The sequence below is a fragment of the Diabrotica virgifera genome, chromosome 4 (assembly GCF_917563875.1).
Source record: "Diabrotica virgifera virgifera chromosome 4, PGI_DIABVI_V3a".
NCBI classification, from domain to species: Eukaryota; Metazoa; Arthropoda; class Insecta; order Coleoptera; family Chrysomelidae; genus Diabrotica; species Diabrotica virgifera.
Window position 1 is genome coordinate 28,171,793 of NC_065446.1, and position 25,663 is coordinate 28,197,455.

At 31.7% G+C, this 25,663-nt stretch overlaps 2 protein-coding genes across 2 annotated transcripts in view; one reads left to right on the top strand and one right to left on the bottom strand.

Moving 5' to 3' along the window:
• Nucleotides 1–21,259, top strand: part of LOC114349333 (cysteine and histidine-rich protein 1 homolog) — a 60,710-nt gene extending 39,451 nt beyond the window's left edge. The window contains exons 4-6 of the mRNA XM_028299673.1: nucleotides 4,243–4,403; nucleotides 11,937–12,139; nucleotides 19,141–21,259. Coding sequence (XP_028155474.1) covers nucleotides 4,243–4,403; nucleotides 11,937–12,139; nucleotides 19,141–19,162 — 386 coding nt within the window. The 3' untranslated portion in view covers nucleotides 19,163–21,259. The remainder of the gene's footprint in view (nucleotides 1–4,242; nucleotides 4,404–11,936; nucleotides 12,140–19,140) is intronic.
• Nucleotides 21,255–25,663, bottom strand: part of LOC114349334 (WD repeat-containing protein 89) — a 36,771-nt gene continuing 32,362 nt past the window's right edge. Inside the window, exon 6 of the mRNA XM_050648092.1 lies at nucleotides 21,255–21,344. Coding sequence (XP_050504049.1) covers nucleotides 21,273–21,344 — 72 coding nt within the window. The 3' untranslated portion in view covers nucleotides 21,255–21,272. The remainder of the gene's footprint in view (nucleotides 21,345–25,663) is intronic.

Below are 25,663 nucleotides of genomic sequence, written 5' to 3' on the forward strand. Positions count from 1 at the left end.
AAAAGTGAAATAAACATACATAATAATGGTGCTACAGTGTTGCATTTGCAAAAAAAAAACTAAACATTTATATCCCGATCTTTCATTTCATTTGTAAGTACTGTTTATTTACATTATAGAAGGATGAGGAAGTCTGTTTACATTTTGAAATATGTCTTTCATAGGCGTACCATTGGGTCTTTAATATTAATGTATTGAACAAGATATTAGTTCATTAAATTATATATTTTTAAATTGTAAGTAGACATCATCTGATTTAAAAAGATCTGTTTAGTAGCTTTTTAATTTGATATTTCTCATGCATTCAAATCAATTAGTGAAATGAATAAAAAATTATTTATTTTTCTATGTAGGTTTCCAAATAATATTGACGATCGAACTATTTGGGTAGCAAATTTAGGAGAAAACATAAAGATTTCAAAATATTTCCTAAATATTTATACAAAAAACCATTATCCCCTAAAACAAAAGAACAGTTTTTCAGTTATTTAGATGTTCTTAAAGAATATATAATCAATCTATCCTATAGGTTAGTTAATATTTTAGAAACCAGAAGAAAAACTGGATTTCTAGGATTTGTTGTCTGTAAAGAGAGTCTGAAAGGTCTATATGATACTTATTTGGTGAAAAATTTGAAAAGTATGTTTTAATACATTATCAAATAGCCCAGTCCGGATAGCATTTGACCTTGCATTACGAGCTGCCCCAAATTTTAATTCTCTAATTGTTAGTGGGTGTCAATAGTAGTGTAAATTTAAAATCTCGACTAAATTCCGCCGTTGCGTTCGCCGCCATCTTGATTTTAAACGAGAACCGCTTTTGCTCAATATCTCCGCCATTTTCAACTTTTCGACAAAAAGTGTAGAAACTGAAATTGTCGAAAATGCGATTTTCTATAATTTCGTTTATTATAATTTTTTTCGTGCGGTCGATATTTTCCGAGTTATGGGGGGAAAATAGTGACAGTTTGAGCATAATTAATGGATTATTGGATTATCTCGTTTATTATCGTTTTACAACAAATAAGTACCTATACAAAAATGAGGAGAATTATATTTTGTACGATTTTAATCTCTTTTATTTTTTTGATAAAATCAATATTTAAGGTAGTACGTATCCGGTAAAGGTGCGAGCGTAAGACCTGATTGATTTTATAGCAATTGTTTTTGTTCAATATCTCCGCCATTTTCAACATTTCGACAAAAAGTGTAAGGGCTGAAATTGTTGCAAGTACGATTTACTACAACTTTTCGAGAGAACCAGTGGCGGGTCTACGTGGGGGGAAATGAGGAAATTCCCCCAACAGAGCCCAAAATTTAAAAAAAAATGTTGAAATATAAAAATACAGTAGAACCCCGTAAATCCGAACCCCGCGAATCCGAACTTTCGGCAAATCCGAACCAACGGAAAGTGAAAAAATTTAAAAATTCAAGACAAAAACTTAAAAACATGTTTATTATACAGAGTAAAGCCAGAATATTGGACAATGTAGGATTACTAGGACTTTGACATTTAAAATTTCTTAAAAATAAATATTATACTTTAATATATAGGTTTATAAAGTGTTTTAAACACAAACTTACTTTGGTTCTCTCGTAGTCAACTTTAGTCCAAAAATATTGTCCACACTCTTGCGAGAACGTTTGGCTACTCAAAATCACAATGAACGCTTTGAACTACTAGTTAAGGCTAACTTTCGGATAATCCGAACTTTTCGGAATCCGAACAGGCTGTCCCCCCAATTAGTTCGGATTTGCGGGGTTCTACTGTATATTAGCTGACATGAAACTTAAAATATCGACAGGCAACTTCAACCCATAAAACCGGCTAGTTAATAAAATTAAGTGACATTAATGCATATAAGTTATTGTTATTATGTATGTCTCTTATGTACTTACTTTGGTTGGTGTTTCATTGGGAATTTCAAAAACTTTATAAAATATAATTCTCTTTATTTTTGTTTATATACAGTGATGTCGTAAAGTTCATAATAAATGAGACAATTCAATAATTATACTTCCCCTCCGCTTCCACTATTTTTCCCTTTAACTCGGAAAATATTGATCGCATAAAAAAATTGTGAAAAAGAAATTGTAGGAAATTGCATTTTCCAACAATTTTAGTTCCTACCTTTTTGTCGCAAAGTTGAAAATGGCGGAGATATTCAGCAACAACGGTTCTCCTTTAAAATCAATATGGCGGCTAATGCAACCGCGGAATTCAGTCGAGATTTTAAATTTACACTAATATTAATCTCCCCTAAAGGAGAGAATTATAAAATTTGGTGCATCTCGGAAGCAAGATTCAATTCAGTAATTATGCTCCCCCCACCACTTTTTACTATTTTCCCACTTAACTCGGAAAATATCAACCGCATAAAAAAATGTTAAAGAGAAATTGTAGGAAATCATATTTGGAAAATTTTAGTTGAAAATGGCGTAGATATTGAACAAAAACAATTGCTTTTAAATCAATCAGGTCTTACGCTCGCGAGATTACCGCATACGTACTACCTTAAATATTAATTTTAGCAAAAAAAATGAAAGAAATCAAAATTGTTTAGAATTTAATTCTCTCCATTTTTGTATAGGTACATTTTTGTCGTAAAACTAATAATAAACGAGATAATTCGAGATAATAGAAATGATAGAAAATCACATTTTTAACAATTTTGGTTCTCATACTTTTTATCGAAAATTTGAAAATGACGGAGATATTGAGCCAAAACGGTTCTCGTTTAAAATCAAGATGGCGGCTAACGCAACGGCGGAATTTAGTCGAGATTTAAAATTTACACTACTGTTGACCCCCCTAAAGATTAGAAAAATAAAATTTGAGGCAGTTCCTAATGCAAGGTTAGGCTTGTTATTCGTCTAACCCGACTGGACTACAATAAATGTAGGTAGGTACTTTAATTTGACCAATGTATGTTTTTTAATTGATTTGTTTTATCATAGTATTATTTGATACGTATTAAAAAATTAACTTGAGCTTAACTATATTGACATTATATTAATTTTAATAACAAATAAAATTGTTTTTATTTTTTCTATAAAAACGTGATTGTTAATATTTATACTCTGTTTTTTTTAATTAAATTCTTTGAACGTGTTTTTATAAATTATTACTACTTCCAATTATTATTAACGCCTGAATTATTATCCCCACGAGTAATAATTCAAGCACGCTTATGCTCATTGAGGAAGCGTCACATTCTATCGATACCCGTTTTACTCCCCTTTACCCTCTGGCCCAGGAGTACCGAAGCTTCAAAACAGTGTGTATTCAAGGTATGGTATTGCTGAGTCCATCTGTGTTTATACGTCCATGGTAAAAACTAAATACTTATGTAATCAAATCACTTAGAATCGGTGTACTTGTTCAATATACCTCTATATACAGTACTGCTGTAAAAGTCCCCTTCCCTTTTTGCAGTTAAAGAAATTTTAGCCGCCATTCTTAATATACTTAGAATAGACCCAGAAGTCCCCTTTTTGTTGAAAACGATCTGTTTACGTGTAAAAAACGCAATAATAACAAAAAGTGAATTTATGAATATTTGTTGGAAGTCCCCTTTTTGCAGTTAGCAGTTCAAATAGATTCGTTGTTGTAAGTGGAGATTTCTCAAGTTTCCTCAGGTTTTTAACTATGTTACTCTACTTCTCCCAACTCCTCGCTTTCCGAATACTTAGCATTAGATGATTATTTTGAGTAATCTTCATTACTATTACTTAGTTATATACCTATTATTGGACATGCTGTTATATATTATTGGGTTTGCGGGCAGCAAAGTTTTTTCGTAAAATGCATAGTTTTCGAGATAAACTTTAAAAAAATCGAAAAATTGCAATTTTTGAGCCGGAATAACTTTTGATTAAAAAATAAAATAGCAATTCTGTAGCATAAAAATAGCAGCATTTGAAAGTTAAAGTCAAATTATACTAGTTTTGATTATTTACATTGCTAAAAATTATATATTTTTTATATGTAAACAAAGCTATAAACAAAAACATAGTGTTTGAGAGTTTTATCGCATACCATCGCACCTTCCGGCAAGATTCAGTTTTTCATTGTTCAAGGTCTCAGGTAAAAGAATCCCAACATAGTTGCCGGTCCTCAGGTTTTGCATATTCAAATCCTTCCAGGGCCTGCACTAATAATCGTAAAAAACTTTTATATATGTAATTTATTTTACGTGATTATAGTTACCTATAATGATTAAAATAAATCTTTTTTGTTTAGATGTACAGTTGAAACCTTATCGTACAGATGAGTTTGTACACAGATTATTTTACGAATCATCAAGATTTTCGGCTTTTAATTACCAGTGGGTAGTCAAAGCGAGGATAAATAATAACCAAAAGGATCCAACTCAGAGTTCAGAACGGGATATGTCATACCAGGTATGTAAATATTTGCGTGAGACGTATTCCATTTTTCACCACTTGTTACCTTTGATTTCAAATTCTTTTTATACTTTTTATAGACTAGGGCGGATCTGTGAAAAAACGTCTATTTTTGGATGTGCGAGGTGGCATTCAGATTTTTGCAGATAAAGTTAGGTGACAACTTCAGTAATTATAATTGACTTATGCTCCTTCTCAAATATGCCCGAAACATTAAAAAAAAATTCGAAAAACATTGATTTTTTTCTACTTTCATTGCTTATAACTTTAAAACGATTCATTTTTTAACAAAGTCGTATGGAAACAAAAAAAAAAGATAATTGAATTTTGTATGATATACGAGTGGTTTAAAATGTCTTAAATTATTACGCTTTCTGCAAAATAGCAATAAATACAAAATAAGGGGGCAAAATAAGCCTGTTTTTATTCAATGTTTTTTAGCCACTTTGGTTGCACTTAGAACCTTGGTAATTAGCTTAGAAAATTTTTATAACATACTTAAATCGTCCTCCAAATTTCATTAAAATCGACTTAATAGATTTTGCATAATAATTTTGCAATCTATTTTTTTTAAAAAAAGGTAAATTTTTTTAAAAACTTTTTGAACAAAAAGTAGACCATTTAGAAGTTTGCTAATTTTTTTTACATATAAAGAGGCGCTCTACCTATCTAATACACTTTACAGAACTAAAATTGGATTATTTAAGCGCCCTCAGCACTGTTTTAAAGTTACAAACAATTTTTTGGTTTATAAACAAATACAGTGAGGACGTTTGAGTTGGAATAAATTCATTTTTCAGTTATTTATCAAATAAACATTTTTTCTTCTTTTTGTCTCAATTAATTAATTTTTTTTGGCACTCTGTATAAATAATTATGTTAATGTCTATATTAGTGAATAGAAAATTAAATAACACGACCCCTATTCTCATTAAAAAATCATCGATTACGTCATCATACCCAGATGGATGACGTCACTAGTATAATATATATGCCAAAAAATTATAATTTAAATATAAAAAATCGACCTGTTTCAGGATTTATCTCCAGAGTCGCCCATTCTCGAGAAAATGAATTTATTCCAACTAAACGTCCTCACTATATTTGTTTATAAGCCAAAAAATTGTCTATAACTTTAAAACAGTGCTGAGGCCGCTTAAATAATCCGATTTTAATTCCGTAAAGTGTATTAGATAGGTAGAGTGCCTCTTGATACGTAAAAAAAATTAGCAAACTTCTAAATGATCTACTTTTTGTTCAGAAAGTTTTTAAAAAAATTTAACTTTTTTAAAAAAATTTAGATTTTAAAATTATTATGCAAAATCTATTATGTCGATTTTAATGAAATTTGGTGGACGGATTAAGTAGGCTGTAAGAATTTTCTAAGCGAATTATGAAGGTTCCAAGTGCAACCAAAGTGGCTGAAAAACGTTGAATAAAAACAGGCTTATTTTGCCCCTTATTTTGCATTTATTGCTATTTTGCAGAAAGGGTAATAATTTAAGACATTTTAAACCAGTCGTATATCATACAAAATTCAATTATCTTTAGATATTTTATTTCTGTACGACTTTGTTCCAAAATGAATCGTTTTAAAGTTATAAGCAATGAAAGTAGAAAAAAATCGATGTTTTTTGAAACTTTTAAATATTTTAATTTTTTTATTAATGTTCCGGGCATATTTGAGAAGGAGCATAAGTAAATTATAATTACTGAAGTTGTCACCTAATTTTATCTGCAAATATCCGAATGCCACCTCTCACCATTCCACCTCAAAACGCTTGTGAAATTTTAGTTTTCTATTCATTGAATAATATTCATTCTTGAGGTAGTGATCTCCAGCAGTTTTGCATTTGTTTTAAGATCCACCTAGTTTTTCCTTCGTTTTGAATAGTTTCAGTTTTTTTCTTGCACTCCTTCAAATTATGTGTTACCTTTTTATTGGGATATATCGCAGCATAGATTTCCTTAATTTTAATTGGTCTTGCTTATTATATTTTATACAATACATCGCACCGTTGGGGAAATACTGATACAAGTGCAAATTTTTCACAAATTGAATTATAAACACTACGATATTCCTAATTCGCCATGAGCCGATGGGTAGAGGGGATTTGACAGCTTTCGCCAGCGCTGTTAGTGGCAGTTTTGTGCATTTATCTGATAAATTCAAATGGCGCGCCATGGGTAGAGGAGAGGGGATTTGACGGTTTTCACCAGCGCTGTTAGTGCGGCGTTGCCAAATTTAGTAGATTTCTACTTTTTTGGTAGATTTTTGATATATTTTAAAAAATTCTAGTAGGCAATATTTATTAGTAGATTTTTGGTATATTTCAACATTTTCTTATGAATAAAATAAAATTTGCTTTTTAATAGTATTTACCCCATTTCTAAATTAATTTTTAGACATTTTGTTACAATTTCCCAATGTCATTACCGAAAATAAGATTCAGTGGTGGGATTCTGTGTACAATTGCTAACACCGCCGACCGCTTTCTATCAATGTCAATATATTTGAATTTTTAGTTTTAATTCAAATATTTTCTTGTTTTACTAAGTGTCACTTCAGCATCAACTAGCAAAACTAGAAAATAATTCAATTAAAGCTAAAAATTCAAATATTTTCACGACAATTGACATCGATAGAAAGCGAAGTGCAGATATCTACAGTGCACGGAATCTAGCCCCAGGACGTAGAAGATGAATATTAAACAGAAATGAAACTGGATTCTGGTGTAACAAACTTGCAGATTTCAAGTAGCAGTGCAATCAGTACCTATTTCAGGTGTTATTGAAGAGTTCTGGTATTCGGTGAGCCTGTTAGAAGCTAACGATGAAAAACTAAAATATAATATATATTAGGTACATTCCATGTCAAATCACTCAGGCAAAAAATTTTGGATCTCCGATTTGTCTGAAAATTGGTATATAGCTTCTGCGGGACGTAAAAATAAGATAATTAAGGTCAAAAAATCTTCTTCTTTTTTTCTCAAAATGGTATTTTATGCGATTTCACAGTGATTTGGTGTTTATTTAAACAAATTTGCATTTTCTGTCGTAAAGTATCAATGAAAAACATAATATTTTAACAGAAAGGACTCAAAAATGTCATCATATGGCATTATAACAAGTTATTTTGAATCAAAACAAGTTTTTGATCAAATTTTATAGTGTAAAAAATGTTAAAATACCGTTTTTTACATTTTCCTCCATTCCCAAAATACATCATCATTGATTTGTCTGAAAATTTGCCCACCGATAGCCAAAAGATAGGACTCTAAGGGCCGGTTGTTCGAACGCTAATCAACATTGATCACTATCAAATACTTAATTACTGTCACAACTGTCAATGTCAACTTTGGTTGGGTTGCCGAAAACATAATTATTGATGACCATTATGAAATTAGTTAATCAATTATGTTAATAATTATTATGTTAATTGACTAACTAATCTCATAATTATAATTAACTATGTTTTCAGCAACCCAACCAAAGTTGACATTGGCAGTTGTGACAGTAATTAAATATTTGATAGTGATCAATGTTGATTAGCGTTCGAACAACCGGCCCTACGTGGTTAGAAGGATTTGAATTATATTCCAATACCAAAAAAGTTACATGCAGTAATATCAGACTCAACAGTATATATTAGCCCAGTCGGGATAGCATTTGACCTTGAATGCCGAGCTGCCCAAAATTTTATTTTTCTGATCTTTAGGGGAGTTAATAGTAGCCTAAATTTAAAATCACGAATTAATTCCTCCGTTACGTTTGCCGCCATCTTGATTTTAAAGGAGAACCTGTTTTGCTCAATATCTCCGCCATTTTGAACTTTTCGACAAAAATGGTAGGAACTGAAATTGTTCCAAATAAATCGTATTTACAATTATTACAATTTCTTTCTAACAATTTTTGTCGTGAAGTCGATATTTTTGAGTTAATTGTACTTACAGTAGATGCCTATATTTTTGACTATAATATTGCATGTAACTTTTTTGGTATTGTAATATATAATTCAAATCCTTTTCACCACTAATGCCTGGTTGCACCAACAGATCTTAAGCTCCAGCTTAGCTAAGCTCTACTTATAAATAGGTCCTCCTTGAGCATCACTTACGTTGCACCATAATTTTAGATTCTTACTTTATTATCTATTATATCTATTATTATATTATGGTATTCTTATTGTAATATATTATAATTATATTATATTAATTCCAATGATATTCTCGACTTAAGCTTAAGATCTGTTGGTGCAACCGGGCATTAAAGTCCTATGTTTTGTCTATCTGTGGGCACATTTTCAGCCAAATCGATTTTGATGTATTTTGGGAATCGAGAAAAATGTAAAAAACGGTATTTTAACGTTTTCTACACTATAAAATTTGATCAAAAGCTTGTTTTGAATCAAAGTAACTTGTTATAATGACATTTTTGAGTCCCTTCTATTAAAATATTTTTTTTCCATTGATACTTTACAATAGAAAATGCAAATTTGTCTAAATAAACACCAAATCACTGTAAAATCGCATAAAATAACATTTTGAGAAACAAACGAAGAAGAAGATTTTTTGACCTTAAATATCTTATTTTTACGTAACGAAGAAGCTATATACAATTTTCATACAAATCGGAGGTCCAAATTTTTTTTTGCTCCAAAATTGAGTGATTTGAAATGGAATGACCCATTATAATATATATTATATAATATATATTATAATTGCAAAACAACAAATGTTGTGTTTGCGTGTTTCTAATGTAAAATGCGAAATAATTGTTTGAAGAATGTGATCCAGACATGCAAATGTTAAAATCAGTTGATGACAAAATATTATATACAAATATTAAATATGAAACTGATAAAAATTAATTATAGTTGGTCATTTTGTTCCCCAGTTAAAATATAAAAAAGTTTGGTTTTTGTTTACAAACAGTCATATTAATTTCTAGTTAAACTCCCTCTGTGGCTCAGTGGTAAGAGCGCCTACCTTTGGATCGAAAGGTCCGAATGGTCGTGAGTTCGAATCTCACCAGGGTAGAATTTTTCGTTTATTATAAATTAATAAATGAAAATAGTTTCTATCCTTGTGGGATCGGTACCCACCGGAGGGACCGCAGACGTTCGGATACAATTAGCGTCTCTGCAGAGACAATGACATCGACTTTGCAAAGTAACAAGACACTTACTCAACACACACACTACACATAACACTAGTTACCTAATTGGTAAAATCCACTGTACCATCACCATGCCAATGCCCATTAGTTGTCGAGGCATTAGCTAAATAAAACAAATTTCTAGTTAGTCAGCTGTTATTTTTATTATAAAAAGTCCTAAATTATATACAAATATATTAATAAAGTTTTATAGTATAGTTTAGTTTTTGATAAGTAAATTTTAGTAAGCTAAACTTACAGTAGATTTTCTAAATAAAATGTGGCAACGCTGTGTTAGTGGCAGTTGGCCTTGGCAGTTTTGTTTTGTGCATTTGATAAACTTCACAAACTGAAATGGCGGATAATATGGATTTTTCAAAAAACTTATATATTAAATATTAAAATTATAATGAATAAAATCAAAAAACATAATTAATTTTACTATTAATTCTGTGTATTCGTTTAGTAATCAGGTTACAATAATATTTCAGTTCATAATTTGTGTCTTTCTAGATAAGTATCTATTTTTCTCGTTTTGCATATTTCACACACATAAATTTTATCAGAAAAGTATAAGTTTCAAACCGCGAGATAGCGCTACCGTCGAAACTCACAGCCAATACTCGTATTTGTCTGGAGAAACAAAGTATACATTGTAACTCTTCCCTATTGCGCTAGATGACGTGTATGTCGTTGTTGAATTTCTGTTTTTACCTGCTCTCTTGGTACAAATTGTCAGTTGTGCGTGATACAACATTAGTACCTATACTTACTTTTTACTTTACTCCTCTTGATTCCATTTGAAACATAGGGCCTCTACAGTCTCCCTTATTTATCTCAGTTTCTGGCCAGGGCGTTCACGTCTTTCCATGTTAACCCATTGTCTTCTTGCTCTCTGGTAATATTTCTTTTCCAGGATGTCATTGGTCTGCCTTGTTTTCTTTTTTCCAGTTGGTTGGTAATCCAGGGCTTGTTTGGTTATATCATCTTCATTTTTCCTTAATGTGTGTCCAATAAACTTCCATTTGCGTCTATTTATCGTTTTGGCTATCGGCTCTTGATTAGTTTTTCTCCAAAGTTCCTTGTTACTTATCCGATTTGGCCAATATATTTGCAATATTCTTCTAAGGCATCTATTTACTTACAAATGTTTGAACCTTTTGTATAATCTTTTTCTCTATTTTCCAAGTTTCGCTGCATATAGCAAAATGCTCTTTACATTTGTATTAAATATCCTGATTTTGGTTTTGGTTGTTAATTTACTGGTTGGACTTCCATGTTTTCAGCATATAGAACGCATTTTGGGCTTTAGTTATCATTCCATTAATTTCCTCTTCTATTCCACCGCTAGGGTCAATTATGCTTCCCAGATAGCAAAACTTCTGAACATTTTCTACTTCTTCTCCTTCAATGAATATACCCATTTCTCTTTCCGTATTTATCTTCATAAGTTTGGTTTTTCTTGTGTTAATCTCTAATCCTATTTTTCTTGCTTCTTTTGTCACCTTTTCTGGTTTTTTTTCTGTATATGTTGTATTTTTTCGGACACCAGACATATATCATCCGCAAAGTCTAGATCTTCAAGCTGACCGAAAGCATTCCATCTAATTCCTGTTTTATTTTTCTTTCCTTCTTCATGACCCAGTCTATTAAGATCAAAAATATGGTTGGAGATAGAATCCACACCTGTCTGACTCCACTGTCTATGTTGATTGGTTCTGTGAGTTTCCCATTGTGCATGATTTGTGCGGTATAGTTTTCATAGCAAACTATAAAAACTAACTAACTAGTACCTACACAATGATCAAATTATGAAATTTTTTGAGAATCAATGACATATTGGCCAATTTTTGGAGAAACAATGACATATTTGCTAATTTTCTCCCCTTTCAGGAGGTTTTAAGAGGGGAATAGTATATTATGGTAATAACTAAAACCGGGGACAATAAATTTCTACTTTCTCTTGTAATTTCTCTTCTAATTTCTCTTGCATCTCATTTTTGGCCGCATCTAACTTTTAAAACTTGAAATACGTTTTCTCAACAATTAATTAAAAAATTTGCATTTACGTCAGTGTTTCCCCAAAGGTGCGATATATTGTAATCGAGAAGGTACTCCTACAAGATGGTTGGACGACATCAAGAGCATCCAGAACAATTATTATTGGATTCAAGGTGCTCAAGATCAGATGCAATATAATTATTTACGGGAGGCTTATGTTCAGTAGTGGACTCAAAACGCCTCATGATTATAAATATTATATATCTTGGTTGTATTTCTATGTATCTGGTAAGATAAACGCGTATTTAATATATTAAATCTAAATTTGTTTTAATAACAAATTACATTAAACCTATTTATTCATTATTTTAGTTGATTTTAAAATCGAAATCAAGCAAACCAATAAGTTTGAGTTACATAGTACTAAGGGGACCTGTCGGTGACATAAATGTGAAAGCAAGAATACATGAATTTGAATTCACAGAACAGAATAACGAGACCCCTTTTGTGAAACTACCCTTGCCAGATACACCTGAATGTAATCGATTATTGGCAGCGACTACCATAAATTTTAGGTAAGTAAACTACATTAACTCATTCGCTGCTAATCACGAGCCAGCGCGTGGTATGGTTACTTCAGTCAGTATGGATCGATTTGCTTGAAAATTTGAGAATAAGTAGTTAGACCGGGCAGTATCGTCGCCCCCGCTAGCCAAATTATTCCGATTCGATTTTTTTGCACAAACTTACTCAAAAAGAGGTCCTTATAACATATCCACAGGGTGCCGGGCGGTGCCGTGGTCGAAAAATTGTTTAAACAATTTTTTTAAACAAATTCACAAAAATAATTTTTTCATTTTGAACAAAATTTTTTTAGATAAATTGGCTTATTCTGAGCAAAAAAGGTCTCTTGTAATTTTTTTCTAAAATTTATTGTTGTCGAGTTATATGCGATTAAAAATTTGAAAAATGCGAAAATGGCCATTTTCAAGGCTTAATAACTCGAGTAAACATTATTATTATGAAATTCAAAAAGTGACCAAATCAAGTTTCAAACCCCTTCTTCAAGGTCGTGAAGAGATCTTTGACATTATTTTATTACAAAGATGTTATTTTTAATTATTAACAATTAGCGCTGTAGTCCAGGATGTATCCGTCGCGTCGCCCCCGTTAGTGAAATTATTCCGATTCCATTTTTTTACAGAAACTTACTCAAAACGAGGTCCTTATAACATATCCACAGGGTGCCGGGCGGTGCCGTGGTCGAAAAATTGTTTAAACAATTTTTTTTTTAAACAAATTCACAAAAATATTTTTTTATTGCGAACGATTTTTTTTATTATTCTGAGAAAAAAAGGTTTCTTGTGATTTTTCTCTAAAATTGATTGTTGTCGATTTATATGGCCATTTTCGCATTTTTCAAATTATAAATCGTGTATAATTCGACAAAATCAATTTTAAAAAAAAATCACAAGATACTTTTTTTCTCAGAATGTCCCAAATTATCTAAAAAAAAAATTGATCGAAGTGAAAAAATTATTTTTGTGAATTTGTTTAAAAAAAATTGTTTCAACAATTTTTCGACCACGTCACCGCCTGGCACCCTGTGAATATGTTATAAGGACCTCGTTTTGAGTAAGTTTCCGCAAAACAATGGAATCGGAAAAATTTCACTAACGGGGGCGACGATACATCTAGGACTATAGCGCTAATTGTTAATAATTAAAAATAACAGCTTTCTAATAAAATAATGACAAAAATCTCTTCGGGACCTTGAAGAAGGGATTTGGTGACTTTTTGAATTTCATAATGATAATGTTTATTCGATTATTAAGCCTTGAAAATGGCAATTTTCGCATTTTTCAAATTTTTAATCGCATATAACTCGACAACTATCAATTTTAGAAAAAAATGACAAGAGACCTTTTTTGCTCAGAATAAGCCAATTTATCTAAAAAAAATTGTTCGAAATGAAAAAATTATTTTTGTGAATTTGTTTAAAAAAAAATTGTTTAAACAATTTTTCGACCACGGCACCGCCCGGCACCCTGTGGATATGTTATAAGGACCTTTTTTTAAGTTTGTGCAAAAAAATCGAATCGGAATAATTTCGCTAGCGGGGGCGACGATACTGCCCGGTCTAAGTGGATAGTCGAAAGGATCAAAATCTATATGATGCCGAAAGGAGCTTTTACCATGGGGGTGGTTGCCACCCCATCTCGGGGTGGAAATTTTTTATTATATTTTGACCGCAAAAGTTGGTAAAAACGTTCATTCTAAGCAAAAAACGTTCAATACATTTTTTTGATAAAATTAATAGTTTTCGATTTATTCGCTATCGAAAGTATTAGTTTTATATCGAAAAAAAAATCAATGTTTTTCGATATACTCATTTACGATTCCCTCAATTTTTAACTTTTTTCGAACACAAGTTCTTGGGAAGTAAATAACCTACAATTTCATATTTAAACATTTTTTCGTATCTCTGATGCTAATCTTTCTATTCTGAAGAAAATGGCATTTTTATCGAACTACAAAAATTCATTATTCGCTTTTAACTCCAGTTTTTTTTTAACTAATTATTCTAAGCCAGCCAAACTTTTAGACTCTATTAATAATACATAAATAAAGAAGAATGAATAAGGCCAATGACTAAAAACACCGCTAACTTACATTATTATGCTTCCAATAATAGGGAACTTGCATAAAATTTTAAATTCGAAAAAAATGGTATAAATCACAACAGAACATAATTTAGAACCTGTGTCAAAAATAAAAAAAGTTTTGTTTGTCTTTCGTTTGGCCCCTAAAGACGACTAAAAATTCAACTTATACCAGCCACCCCAAAATGCGTCGTGACGTCACAGGGTTGTATGTTTACATTCTACACCAATTGTATATATAGTTTTAAATTAGACATTATAAACGTCAGTAGAAAATACAGTTATGTGACGTTACAAATGTTTTTGATCGTTTGAACTATTCATAGAAAATTTGTACTTTTACAAAATGGTTTTATTTTCAATAGTAAACCTTCTATCCTTTCCTTCAAAAACTGTATCAAACTGCAATTTCAACAAACTGGTATATTTTATTACAATGACATACGATAAATGTCATTAGAATATAAATATTTTTCCTTTATTCCCCGACGACGATCTGGCTAAATACCCAAGTAGGTGGAGGCCAATAAACTAAAGAAGAAGAAGAATATACGTAAATGTAACCGTAAACTGAACCACATAGTCAAACTCTGTGACGTCACGGATCGTTTGAACTATTTTAAGATAAAGAAGACTTTCAATTTGTACTTGATAAGTTATTATGAGTTTTTGAAGCGTGAAATTTTGGAAATATCATTTTTATACAAAATTGAACAATGAACATTATTATGTAATAAAAAAATGTGCAAGTTCCCTATTGGATTTCTCCTTTTTTTATAAATATATTGATTTTTTAAATGTAACTTTTTTATTTTTTATCGTAGAAAGTTTGGTAAAAAAGAATTTTGTAGGTTTTTACAAGATCTATAAGCATATTAATATTAAATATTTTTAAAATCCTCAGTCGCAAAAAGAGGTGACTTTGAAAGGGTTGGTAAAGGTAGTTTTTGCATGTTATTACAAGTTTTAATTGTCAATAGCTCACTCAATTTTTGCCATAAAAAAAATTTTTGCAAACCATTTTCTTGGGAATTAAATAAGCTACAATTTCATATTTAAACATTTTTTTCGTATCTCTGATGCTAATCTTTCTATTCTGAAGAAAAGGCCATTTTTCCAAACTACAAAAATTCGTTATTCGCTTTTAACTCCATTTTTTTAAACTAATCATTCTAAGCCGGTCAAACTTCTAGAACCTATTAATAATACATAAATAAAGAAGACCAATTAAGGTCAATAACTAATTTTAATTATGGTGGTGATTAGAAGGTTGCTTCCGATCACTTTTTCGCTGAAAAAAATAGGGACTGACATTCTTTTCATTATAAGTTACTTAATTTTTGAGCTAGAGACTTTTTTTATTTCTGGAGATAGATATTTTTAAATACTTTAAATTAGTTTGAAGTTATCTTCGAAAAATGCATAGTTTTCCCGTCTTTTGACTTTGAAACTACAATATTTAGCATTTCACGAAGAAGAGCTAAAGTATAGCTCGATTACTATTGGTCTTAAAGAAAATTAAAAAAACACACATACATTTTTGTTAAGTAAAGTTGTTTTGATAAAACGAAAACTTTTTGAGTTATTAGCAGAAAACTTATTAAAAACATTGATTTTTTTTTTTTATATAAAACTAACACTTTCGATAGCGAATAAATCGAAAACTATTAATTTTATCAAAAAAATGTATAGACCGTTTTTTGCTTAGAATGAATGTTTTTACCAACTTTTGCGGTCAAATTATAATAAAATATTTCCACCCCCGAGATGGGGTGGCAGCCACCCCCATGGTAAAAGCGCCTTTCGGCATCATAAAGATTTTGATCCTTGGACTATCCACTACTGATTCTCAAATTTTCAAGCAAATCAATCAGTTCTGAAAAGATTGTGAGGTGAAAAGCTTCGCTTCCTGAACTACAGGTGCCGTTTAATAAAATTTCTCCTCGCCGAGTTCCATCCTCTTCGATAGGCAGCGAATGTGTTAAATATATTCCGTGATTTATTCTGTATCAGGGTTGCAAAAAACCCGGGTTTTTTTTAAAGCACAACCCGACGGGTTTTTAGGGTTTTTTCGGAATTTTTGGGGGATTTACAGTTTTTTATTTAGATTTGATATATAGTTTCTGCTCTATCAAGTTTTACAAAAATTATGAATTTTATTGCAAAAATAATAAAATAACAAAATATGCTTACAAAATAAAGCAACTTGACATAAATAAATACATTTGGCATCACTGGCCATCAGTGCATCAGCACCTGCACTACGTCATTTGCCTCCACGCCAAGAGCCGGATAATGGGGAATCACTGATATTTCTTCGGGGATTTATTTATATTATTTATTCAACCATTTCACCTTTTTGCAAATACTATGGATCCCAAATACATGGGAAGACGATTTACAGGGGAAGAAGAGGAAACAGTCGAACAATGGGTTGCATCGAATCTCTCTGATGAGTTTTTGGCAGTGATGTTATCATTCAAGATTAAGGATACATATATGTTCCCCGCAACACTTTTCAAAGAAGAACTTGTCAAAAAATTCTCAACAAAGAAATGGTGGAAGCTGATATCAATAAAAAATAAAAAAACAAATAAAATACCAGATGAATTTTGTATTTATGTTATCTTTGTTCTCATGTCCAGCTTCATCTGCATCTATTGAGCGGATTTTTTCTTCATATGGATTAATATGGACTAAGCTTCGCAACAGATTAGGTGCCGATAGAGCTGCAAACTTGGTAAAAATATATAATCATTTAATAACCGAGTCCTCGTCGTCGACCGAGTCTAACGAATAACGAATGGGAATTGTGAATGTGACAAAAATACAGATTCTGATTTTCCTGATAACTAATATGCTTTGCTGATGCTTTGTTTAACAAGAAACTTGTTTATTTTTTTATTTGTCTATATACCATGTTTAAAATAAGTGTTTTATTAGTTTAGTTTCAGTTTCTCTCGTTTTGTATTCACCTACTACTTACTTCATGGTATTTATGCTAGTTTTTGTTTTTATTCAGAAATAAATATATGTATATGATTTATCAATGACGTTCATTCAACTGAAAATTTGCTATTTTTGAAAAAACCCCAAAAAACCCAATAATAGTGGGTTTTATCAATTGAAAAAACCCGAAAAACCCACTGGGTTTTATAAGATGGGGAAATTCTATGCCAACCCTGTCTGTATTGCATTTTTTTTAGTACTTGACGGGTTTCACAATAGGCTCCTGAATTCTAGGCATAAACTCTACGTGGATTAAACCCTTACGGTCCCAAAGAATAGTTGCCATCAGTTCTCTTGTATTTAGATTCAATTTTTCTTTGTGGGTGTCGAGGGCGAGTTTACATGATTGCCACTCCATGGAATGTAACAAACCAGAGTTTTGTAAGAAACTCACGTTTAGTCTCCCGCTACAATGCGATCGAGAAATTTGTCACACCGGCTCAACAAATCAAGGACTACCCCCATTCATATTGTTTTCTGGACTTCTGTCAGAACCTTTAGTATCCACCTAGCTCTAGCTCACATTTTTTATAGCCATAGCGCTCAGTCACCACTTCGTGATCGAGAAATTTTTGGAAAAGAGCCATGTAATGTGGTTGAAATGAGTCACGAATTTTCTCATCAACTTTCCCCTTCAAACCCTTCGTCACAAGAGATGGCCCCCATACATTCTTCATCGTGCACACTGGTTCTTCTTTGGTTGAACATCATTCACCATTGTCTCACAGAAGATTCGTTCATTACATAGGACATTTTGCGCTTCAGTGGCGAGATTTTCAATGGGCGCCGTCATTTTGAAATCTAGAATAAAGACGCGTAACAACACAGTCACTTAGCTCACACTGAACTGAAACCTCAGACAGACAGAGGGAACAAGCTCGCACGAATTCGTGTCGGTGGGGATCAGCGCCGAGCGTGATGTGCAGTCCTTCTTTACTTTCTGGACGACCCTTGTAATTATCAGTACTTTTGCTTTTCGCCATAACGCGTGTATCGCAACGTGTGTTTCAATACATGTTATAATTATTTAAAAAAAATTACATTTGCACACCTGTTTTACGGTGCTGTCTTATGAAACACAGTAAGTACGCTTCAACTCAAACTTCTGACATATATGTTCTCTCGGACATTTCAACCTACTTTTAGCAATACACTCATATTTTTTATTTAAACTCAGCTCAAATCTTACTTACCCAACTGAATTTTTTCAAAACTAAATTCTTACAAAAATGTTTCACAAAATTTTTCTCAGAAGAGCGACCGACATCTGGTTTCATAACTCGGCAACATTTTTAGCACTTTTAATTATATTGACCAATTATATTAGTCCTGGTTACTGGATAATTGTCAAGGCCATAGCCCAAAAAAGAATAAGAAGAAAAAGTAAAATTGAGGTTACGTTATTAAAAGGTAAACATTGTTCTACAAGCAAAATACCATTAATTAAATTCACTTTAATAATTGCATATCATATCAATATTGTGGAGCAACATATAATTTTTACAATTTATAACACATCATTTGCTAAATCCCATTTTGTTCAATGACAGTAGGTATGAAATATACGTCAATTTGACAATTTCAATTAACAATATGAATTATTTAAGAAATATATGTTAAGAAAGTTGCAAGATTTGTCCGCTATTCGCGCACGATCGTTTCTCGTATCCCCTCCAAGTACTTGCACACAGCGAATATGATGTGATAGAATTTGCAGCGTTGCATCTGCTCTATGTTCATATCATGGACGCCCAACTCTGTGTAATACACCAATCGGTGTAAGACAGGCTGTTATCTTTAAAGAAGATTCATGTCTTAAAAACAAACCCAAAACGTGTTAATTAACATTACTTTAGTTTTATTAACTACTAGGTGATCTATTAATAAAGTTTATTCTTTTTTAGGTTGATAATGTTTTCAAAGTAAACGTTTACCTGCACCAAAATTGTGTAAGATATTTTTACACGTTGTTTTAAATATTAATAATAAATTTTTGTGCTATATAAATCCTAGGGATTTTTCAGTAATTTCTATTTTGTGTTATTTGTGGATCTCTTAGTTACATTAAGTGTAGATTATTTTTATATCCATGACTTATGATATTTTGTTTCTTTGTTCTTGTAGAAGATGGTAAGATTCTATTTATCCAGAATATTAAGATTTATATGCTATATATGTCTAATTGTTACCTTAGAATTTAATTTAAATGCCATTATTAATATACTATAAACTCATATTATTTTATTTTTATAACTTAGTGACATGTTGGCAATGTTTATGTATTTTTGATAAAATATAAGTTAAAATGGTTACTCAAAAAGACAATGATTGATCATTATATAATGAGTTATCGATATCGCAGGAATCAACATCATACTCTGCCTCAATCCCAATGTTTATGTAAGTATTATTCATTTTAAGTCAAAAGCACTATGATTGGTCGCTACCTAACACGTTTAAGGTATGATAATAATCATCTTTGACTCTATTCCTATTCGAGATCCCACAACCCTAATTATATTTGCCATACGTGTCTATCTTGACATCCCAATATTAATGTGTCATCATGTATTTTTTGCCAGCCTCTCCCACTGTTTCCAGGAACTCAATACTCCGTGATTCTTACCGTTGTAAAATTCTCAAGTTTATAATAAATTTAATAATAAATATTCATTAAAATTATGGGACAACTAGTTTATCAATGGAATTATTAAATAAATGTCGATATATACAAAGTACTTCATAGCGTACAGCTAACCATATTGGTCCTTCGAGCCGGATTGAACCGGCGACCTATGGATCAATTTAGCTGTACGCTATGAAGTAGTTTTTATTTACTGCACAATGAAATGGTGTTGTCACAAAGTGACAATGTGACTTGTCTGAATTCTGGCAGTGAACTCTCATAAATTTGGTATAAGATACGTGCGGATCTATACGCACTGAATTTAGGGAAGATTGGCACGTTCTTATATGAATTCTAGTACGTGTTCGTGTATATTTTGGCATATTAGTTTAGTTAGGGGAATTTTAAGCATGTGATTGCATTTTGATGGCATAGAAATTTCATTTAAAACCGCAACGGAGAAAAATGTAAATTTTGGTTGTTGAATCGTAGACCTCGACCGATATATTAATTTTCATGATAAGATCATTTGTCTTAACTTTAAAATAAATTTATTGTGTGTACTAATTTAATTCTTATACGTATCTGTGGCATATAAGGTCCATATACTGAACTTTTTTTCATAATTTTTATCCAACAAAAAAATACTACGTAATTAATTATGGAAAAATATTTATAATTTTAATAAGACTTTAACAAAAAACTAAGTGGTTGTAAGTTTGCTTAGTTTTTTCAACAACACCAATACAAGTGCTCTAGCAATAGTCCGTGGAATCACAAGCTTAATTCCTGCTGTGCAGGTTTGCAATAAACTAAAGCATTCGTAAATTCATTTTTAATCATATAAAATGATTAAAAAGTGTAAATACGATGTGGATAAGAACACAGACAACCTGTAGTACATATTCACACAGAGTTTTTAAGTTTAGTCAATAAATAACACATTTATATATCATTGAAAATATGTAGAATATGTAAAACACGTTAGTTGTGTAGAAGAACTTGCACTAAGTAGACTGTTTCATTTTTAAGCCCCTTTATACCTGTACTTCCCATCCTATGGTTTTAAGTCATTTAATAAAATGCAAATACAGTCAACATGTCAACTAAACAAATATTTATTTTAAAATTAATTTATTACTGTTGGCAAACCTTATTAACTGTCACATAAATAATTTGGCACCCTCTAACTGAAAAATAATAATTATGGCATAAGCTCAATTTAGCGTTCGCAAATTTAGGTTCAAAAGCTAGTGATTTTAAGCCATTTATAAGCCAACATCACCAAATGTATTTTTAGTTTTTTTATGTAATTACTATGTAGAATGTTATTTTTAAGTTGCGAAACGAATCTAAATTATAAGGGTTGGGATAGAAATAAAACCTTCAAAATGTTATCTAGTCTTTTATTTACGTCGATGGATCAGTTATTTTCCAGATATTTAATACTCCTTGTTCTCCTCCTGTTACCAAAATGTTCGTCTGTAAAAAATAAATAAACGATATTATACTTATTTTAAAACATGAAAAAAAAAAAAGATATTGGATTTACTATACTCAAATGTTATATAATATTTAGATTAAATTTATATTTAGAAAATCTTTTTACATGTGTACATTTTGGCTAAACATTTCCGAAGTTACAGCTTAAAAAGTAGCTTTATGGTGATCAAAAATGAAAAAAAAATACTTTACTCTGTCAACCGCAATTTTGGTCCTGCACGGTAGGGCGCAATGAGCCTGAGAAGCAACGTCTAATTTACTCTTTTATAACGGCATTTTTCTTTTTACTAAAAGAAACTACCTCTGTTGATCATGACAGAAAAAACTATAAACCTTATAAATACTTTTGAAAGAAAGATTCTTAGAGAGTACAAAAAATATATATTTTTTCATTAATGCACGTGCTCTAATATTGTAGAGGGCGCAAAAGTCGATGCCTCGAAAAATGATGGCGGACAGTTAGTCTCAGCATTGGGATATCTGAAACAAAAAAATCGTACTGCATTTGAAAAAGGAAGGTTTCTTACGTGACAATTTACCACAATTTGACCAAAAAATAAAAAATGAATATTTTTAACCATGAAAAACTGAAGAAAAACAAACGATTTTTTCACAAAATTTTTTTAAATTTCTCTAAAATCTTACTTTTGCGGAATTTTTCACTAACGGTGGTAAATTGTCACGTAAGAGACCTTCCTTTTTCAAATGCCGTACGATTTTTTTTTTTCAGAGATCCCAATAATGAGATTAACTGTCCGCCATCGGAACTACTTTTTTTTTCGAGAACTCGACTTTGGCACCCTCTACAATATTAGTGTACGTGCATAAATGAAAAAAGATATATTTTTTGTATTCTCTAAGAGTTAGATATTAATATGTAAAAAGTTTGTTGTTCATTTTTAATAGGGGTTCTGAGAAAAGAAATCTTGAAAAAAAATGCTAATTTTTGGTCTTCTAAAGTGTACTAGTACCTTAAAATAATACCAAAAATTGAAAATAACGTTAATACGTTATTTTTATGAACTGAAGCCTCCCCACAATAATTGCTTTTCTCATGAGGTATCGTATAAACTCTATAAAACGTCGTTTTTCAACAAAAAATCTATACTATAACTTTTTCATAAGCTAAAGCCTTTCGATTTTCTGCTGTATTTTCGTAAAATTTTAAAATCATTAATAATAGTAAATTCTCGAAAAATAATGTTAATCCGTCATTTTTTGACGAACTGGAGCGTCCCAGCAATTGCTTTTTCCTTGAGGAATCGTAGAAAATCTAAAAAACGTCAGAATTCTACATAATTTTAATAGTAAAGTTGAATGATAACTTCTAGGCTGCGTACAAAGTACACACACATTCTTTTTTTCTATATTAATAAGTCCAAAATATATATAATATGCTTCTTTTCATGAGAATTTTTCAGTGCGTCACAAATGATAGAAAAAAAGGTAAGTCCGTGATAACACACATTTATGACATTTATTCTAACATGACATTTTAGTTAAATCTTGACAGTTGTCACATTTTATTTGCAATTTGGCATAAAAACAAATCCATTGTTTATTGCATTTATAAAATGGTATTTTCTTTGATTTGTATAGTCTTATAAATTGTACAGATTATATTCATAGATATATATTATATAATTAGTAAATAATTTTTTTTTCGATTATAGCGCCATCTATTGACAACTAGAATAAAATGTTATAAATGTCACCGACGAAATGTAATCACCGACGTGCGTTTTTTTCTGTCACATACAATTTAATGCGTTAGAAAGAAATGGAAAAACTGACGCACTGAAAGATCCTCATGAGAAAAAGAGTAGTTATTTATGATATAAGTGTTAAAAGTACACGTTTAAGGCACGAATGTGAAAGTTTGAAGAATGAGCGATAGCGAGTTCTGCAATTCACATGAGTGCCTTAAAAATGTACTTTTTAACACGCATATCATACAATATTTTTTCTACAAACGTAATTACAGGACAATATCTACAAAAAACTTTTACTTGAACGTGACTGACATTCCATTTTTAATTTTTTTGACATTACATCAAAATTGTCTATACGGTCAATACGAACTGCAGTGCCTTAAAAATATTTTAAAGCACTAGTGCTTTAACGTAGCATTTTTAACGCTCGTATGGAGTGCTAAAAATTTAATTTTTCTACAACCACTATTCAAAGTGCACTTTTCTGCACGGTTTTATGTTAGCAAACTTGATATTTTCTCACAGTATAAGATATTTGACATTAGTGTGCAGAAAAGTGACGTTTCTGTGCCGCAAAGTGACGTTTCTGTGCCGCAAAGTTCTTTTCTGCACAGTTGACTACCTCATTTTGAGTAACGTTATATTCTGTTTACATCCGTGGACTACCGCATTCTGAGTAACGTTATATTCTGTTTACATCCGTGGTTAAACTTTAGACAAATATATAACCTATAAGACAATTATTATATTTAACTATAGCATAGAAACTAAATTATGGATGTTACAACTGTTTTATTTTACAATTTTATTCTTATTAAACATTTTATAATTATCAAATAACCAATAAGGATTTAGCAACCTGTGCAAGAGACGTCGAATGAAGTAGGTTTTGTGTAAATCCGTGACTGCATAAATATAATGTCAATAATGTGTAATAATTGTTTAAATTTAAACAAATTAAGGCAGTGCATTAATTTTTTAACTGATTTCTGTGTAATTTATTTAGGTATAAGGAATTTAAATTGATTAGTAGGTATTAATTAAATACAGTTTAAAATTTATCACATAGGTACCTATTATAATTAATCGTCGTTTGGAAATTGTGATTTTTATTTTTAGGACAAACTGTGCTTGTAGAAAAAGTATAGTGTGAAACACGTGCAGAAAGATAATTTCTCACTCGTTTGAATTGCGGCACTCGCTTGCGCTCGTACCGCAACTTTTCAAACTCGTGAGAAATTAGTATCTTTCTGCACTTGTTGCACAATATACTATTTTAACACGGTTGTAGAAAAAAACTATTTAAAAATTCAGTACAACAAACTCACTTTTGTCTCTGTTCTCACAACTTTTGAAACACATCTTAGCAACCATAACCATAATAACAAAAATGACAACAATACATTCTTTAACCACAGCCGCCATATTGGATAATTTTTGATATGTCATTGAAATACCCAATCAGACAAAGGTATATCAATAACATGTCTGCGCGTAGCACCAACAATTTTTGATGAATTCGCGCACATTTACATTCACTCCTAATCGCGCCTAAAGTATAACTTGTGTGTGTGTGTGTGTGTGTGTGTGTGTGTGTGTGTGTGTGTGTGTGTGTGTGTGTGTGTGTGTGTGTGTGTGTGTGTGTGTGTGTGTGTGTGTGTGTGTGTGTGTGTGTGTGTGTGTGTGTGTGTGTGTGTGTGTGTGTGTGTGTGTGTGTGTGTGTGTGTGTGTGTGTGTGTGTGTGTGTGTGTGTGTGTGTGTGTGTGTGTGTGTGTGTGTGTGTGTGTGTGTGTGTGTGTGTGTGTGTGTGTGTGTGTGTGTGTGTGTGTGTGTGTGTGTGTGTGTGTGTGTGTGTGTGTGTGTGTGTGTGTGTGTGTGTGTGTGTGTGTGTGTGTGTGTGTGTGTGTGTGTGTGTGTGTGTGTGTGTGTGTGTGTGTGTGTGTGTGTGTGTGTGTGTGTGTGTGTGTGTGTGTGTGTGTGTGTGTGTGTGTGTGTGTGTGTGTGTGTGTGTGTGTGTGTGTGTGTGTGTGTGTGTGTGTGTGTGTGTGTGTGTGTGTGTGTGTGTGTGTGTGTGTGTGTGTGTGTGTGTGTGTGTGTGTGTGTGTGTGTGTGTGTGTGTGTGTGTGTGTGTGTGTGTGTGTGTGTGTGTGTGTGTGTGTGTGTGTGTGTGTGTGTGTGTGTGTGTGTGTGTGTGTGTGTGTGTGTGTGTGTGTGTGTGTGTGTGTGTGTGTGTGTGTGTGTGTGTGTGTGTGTGTGTGTGTGTGTGTGTGTGTGTGTGTGTGTGTGTGTGTGTGTGTGTGTGTGTGTGTGTGTGTGTGTGTGTGTGTGTGTGTGTGTGTGTGTGTGTGTGTGTGTGTGTGTGTGTGTGTGTGTGTGTGTGTGTGTGTGTGTGTGTGTGTGTGTGTGTGTGTGTGTGTGTGTGTGTGTGTGTGTGTGTGTGTGTGTGTGTGTGTGTGTGTGTGTGTGTGTGTGTGTGTGTGTGTGTGTGTGTGTGTGTGTGTGTGTGTGTGTGTGTGTGTGTGTGTGTGTGTGTGTGTGTGTGTGTGTGTGTGTGTGTGTGTGTGTGTGTGTGTGTGTGTGTGTGTG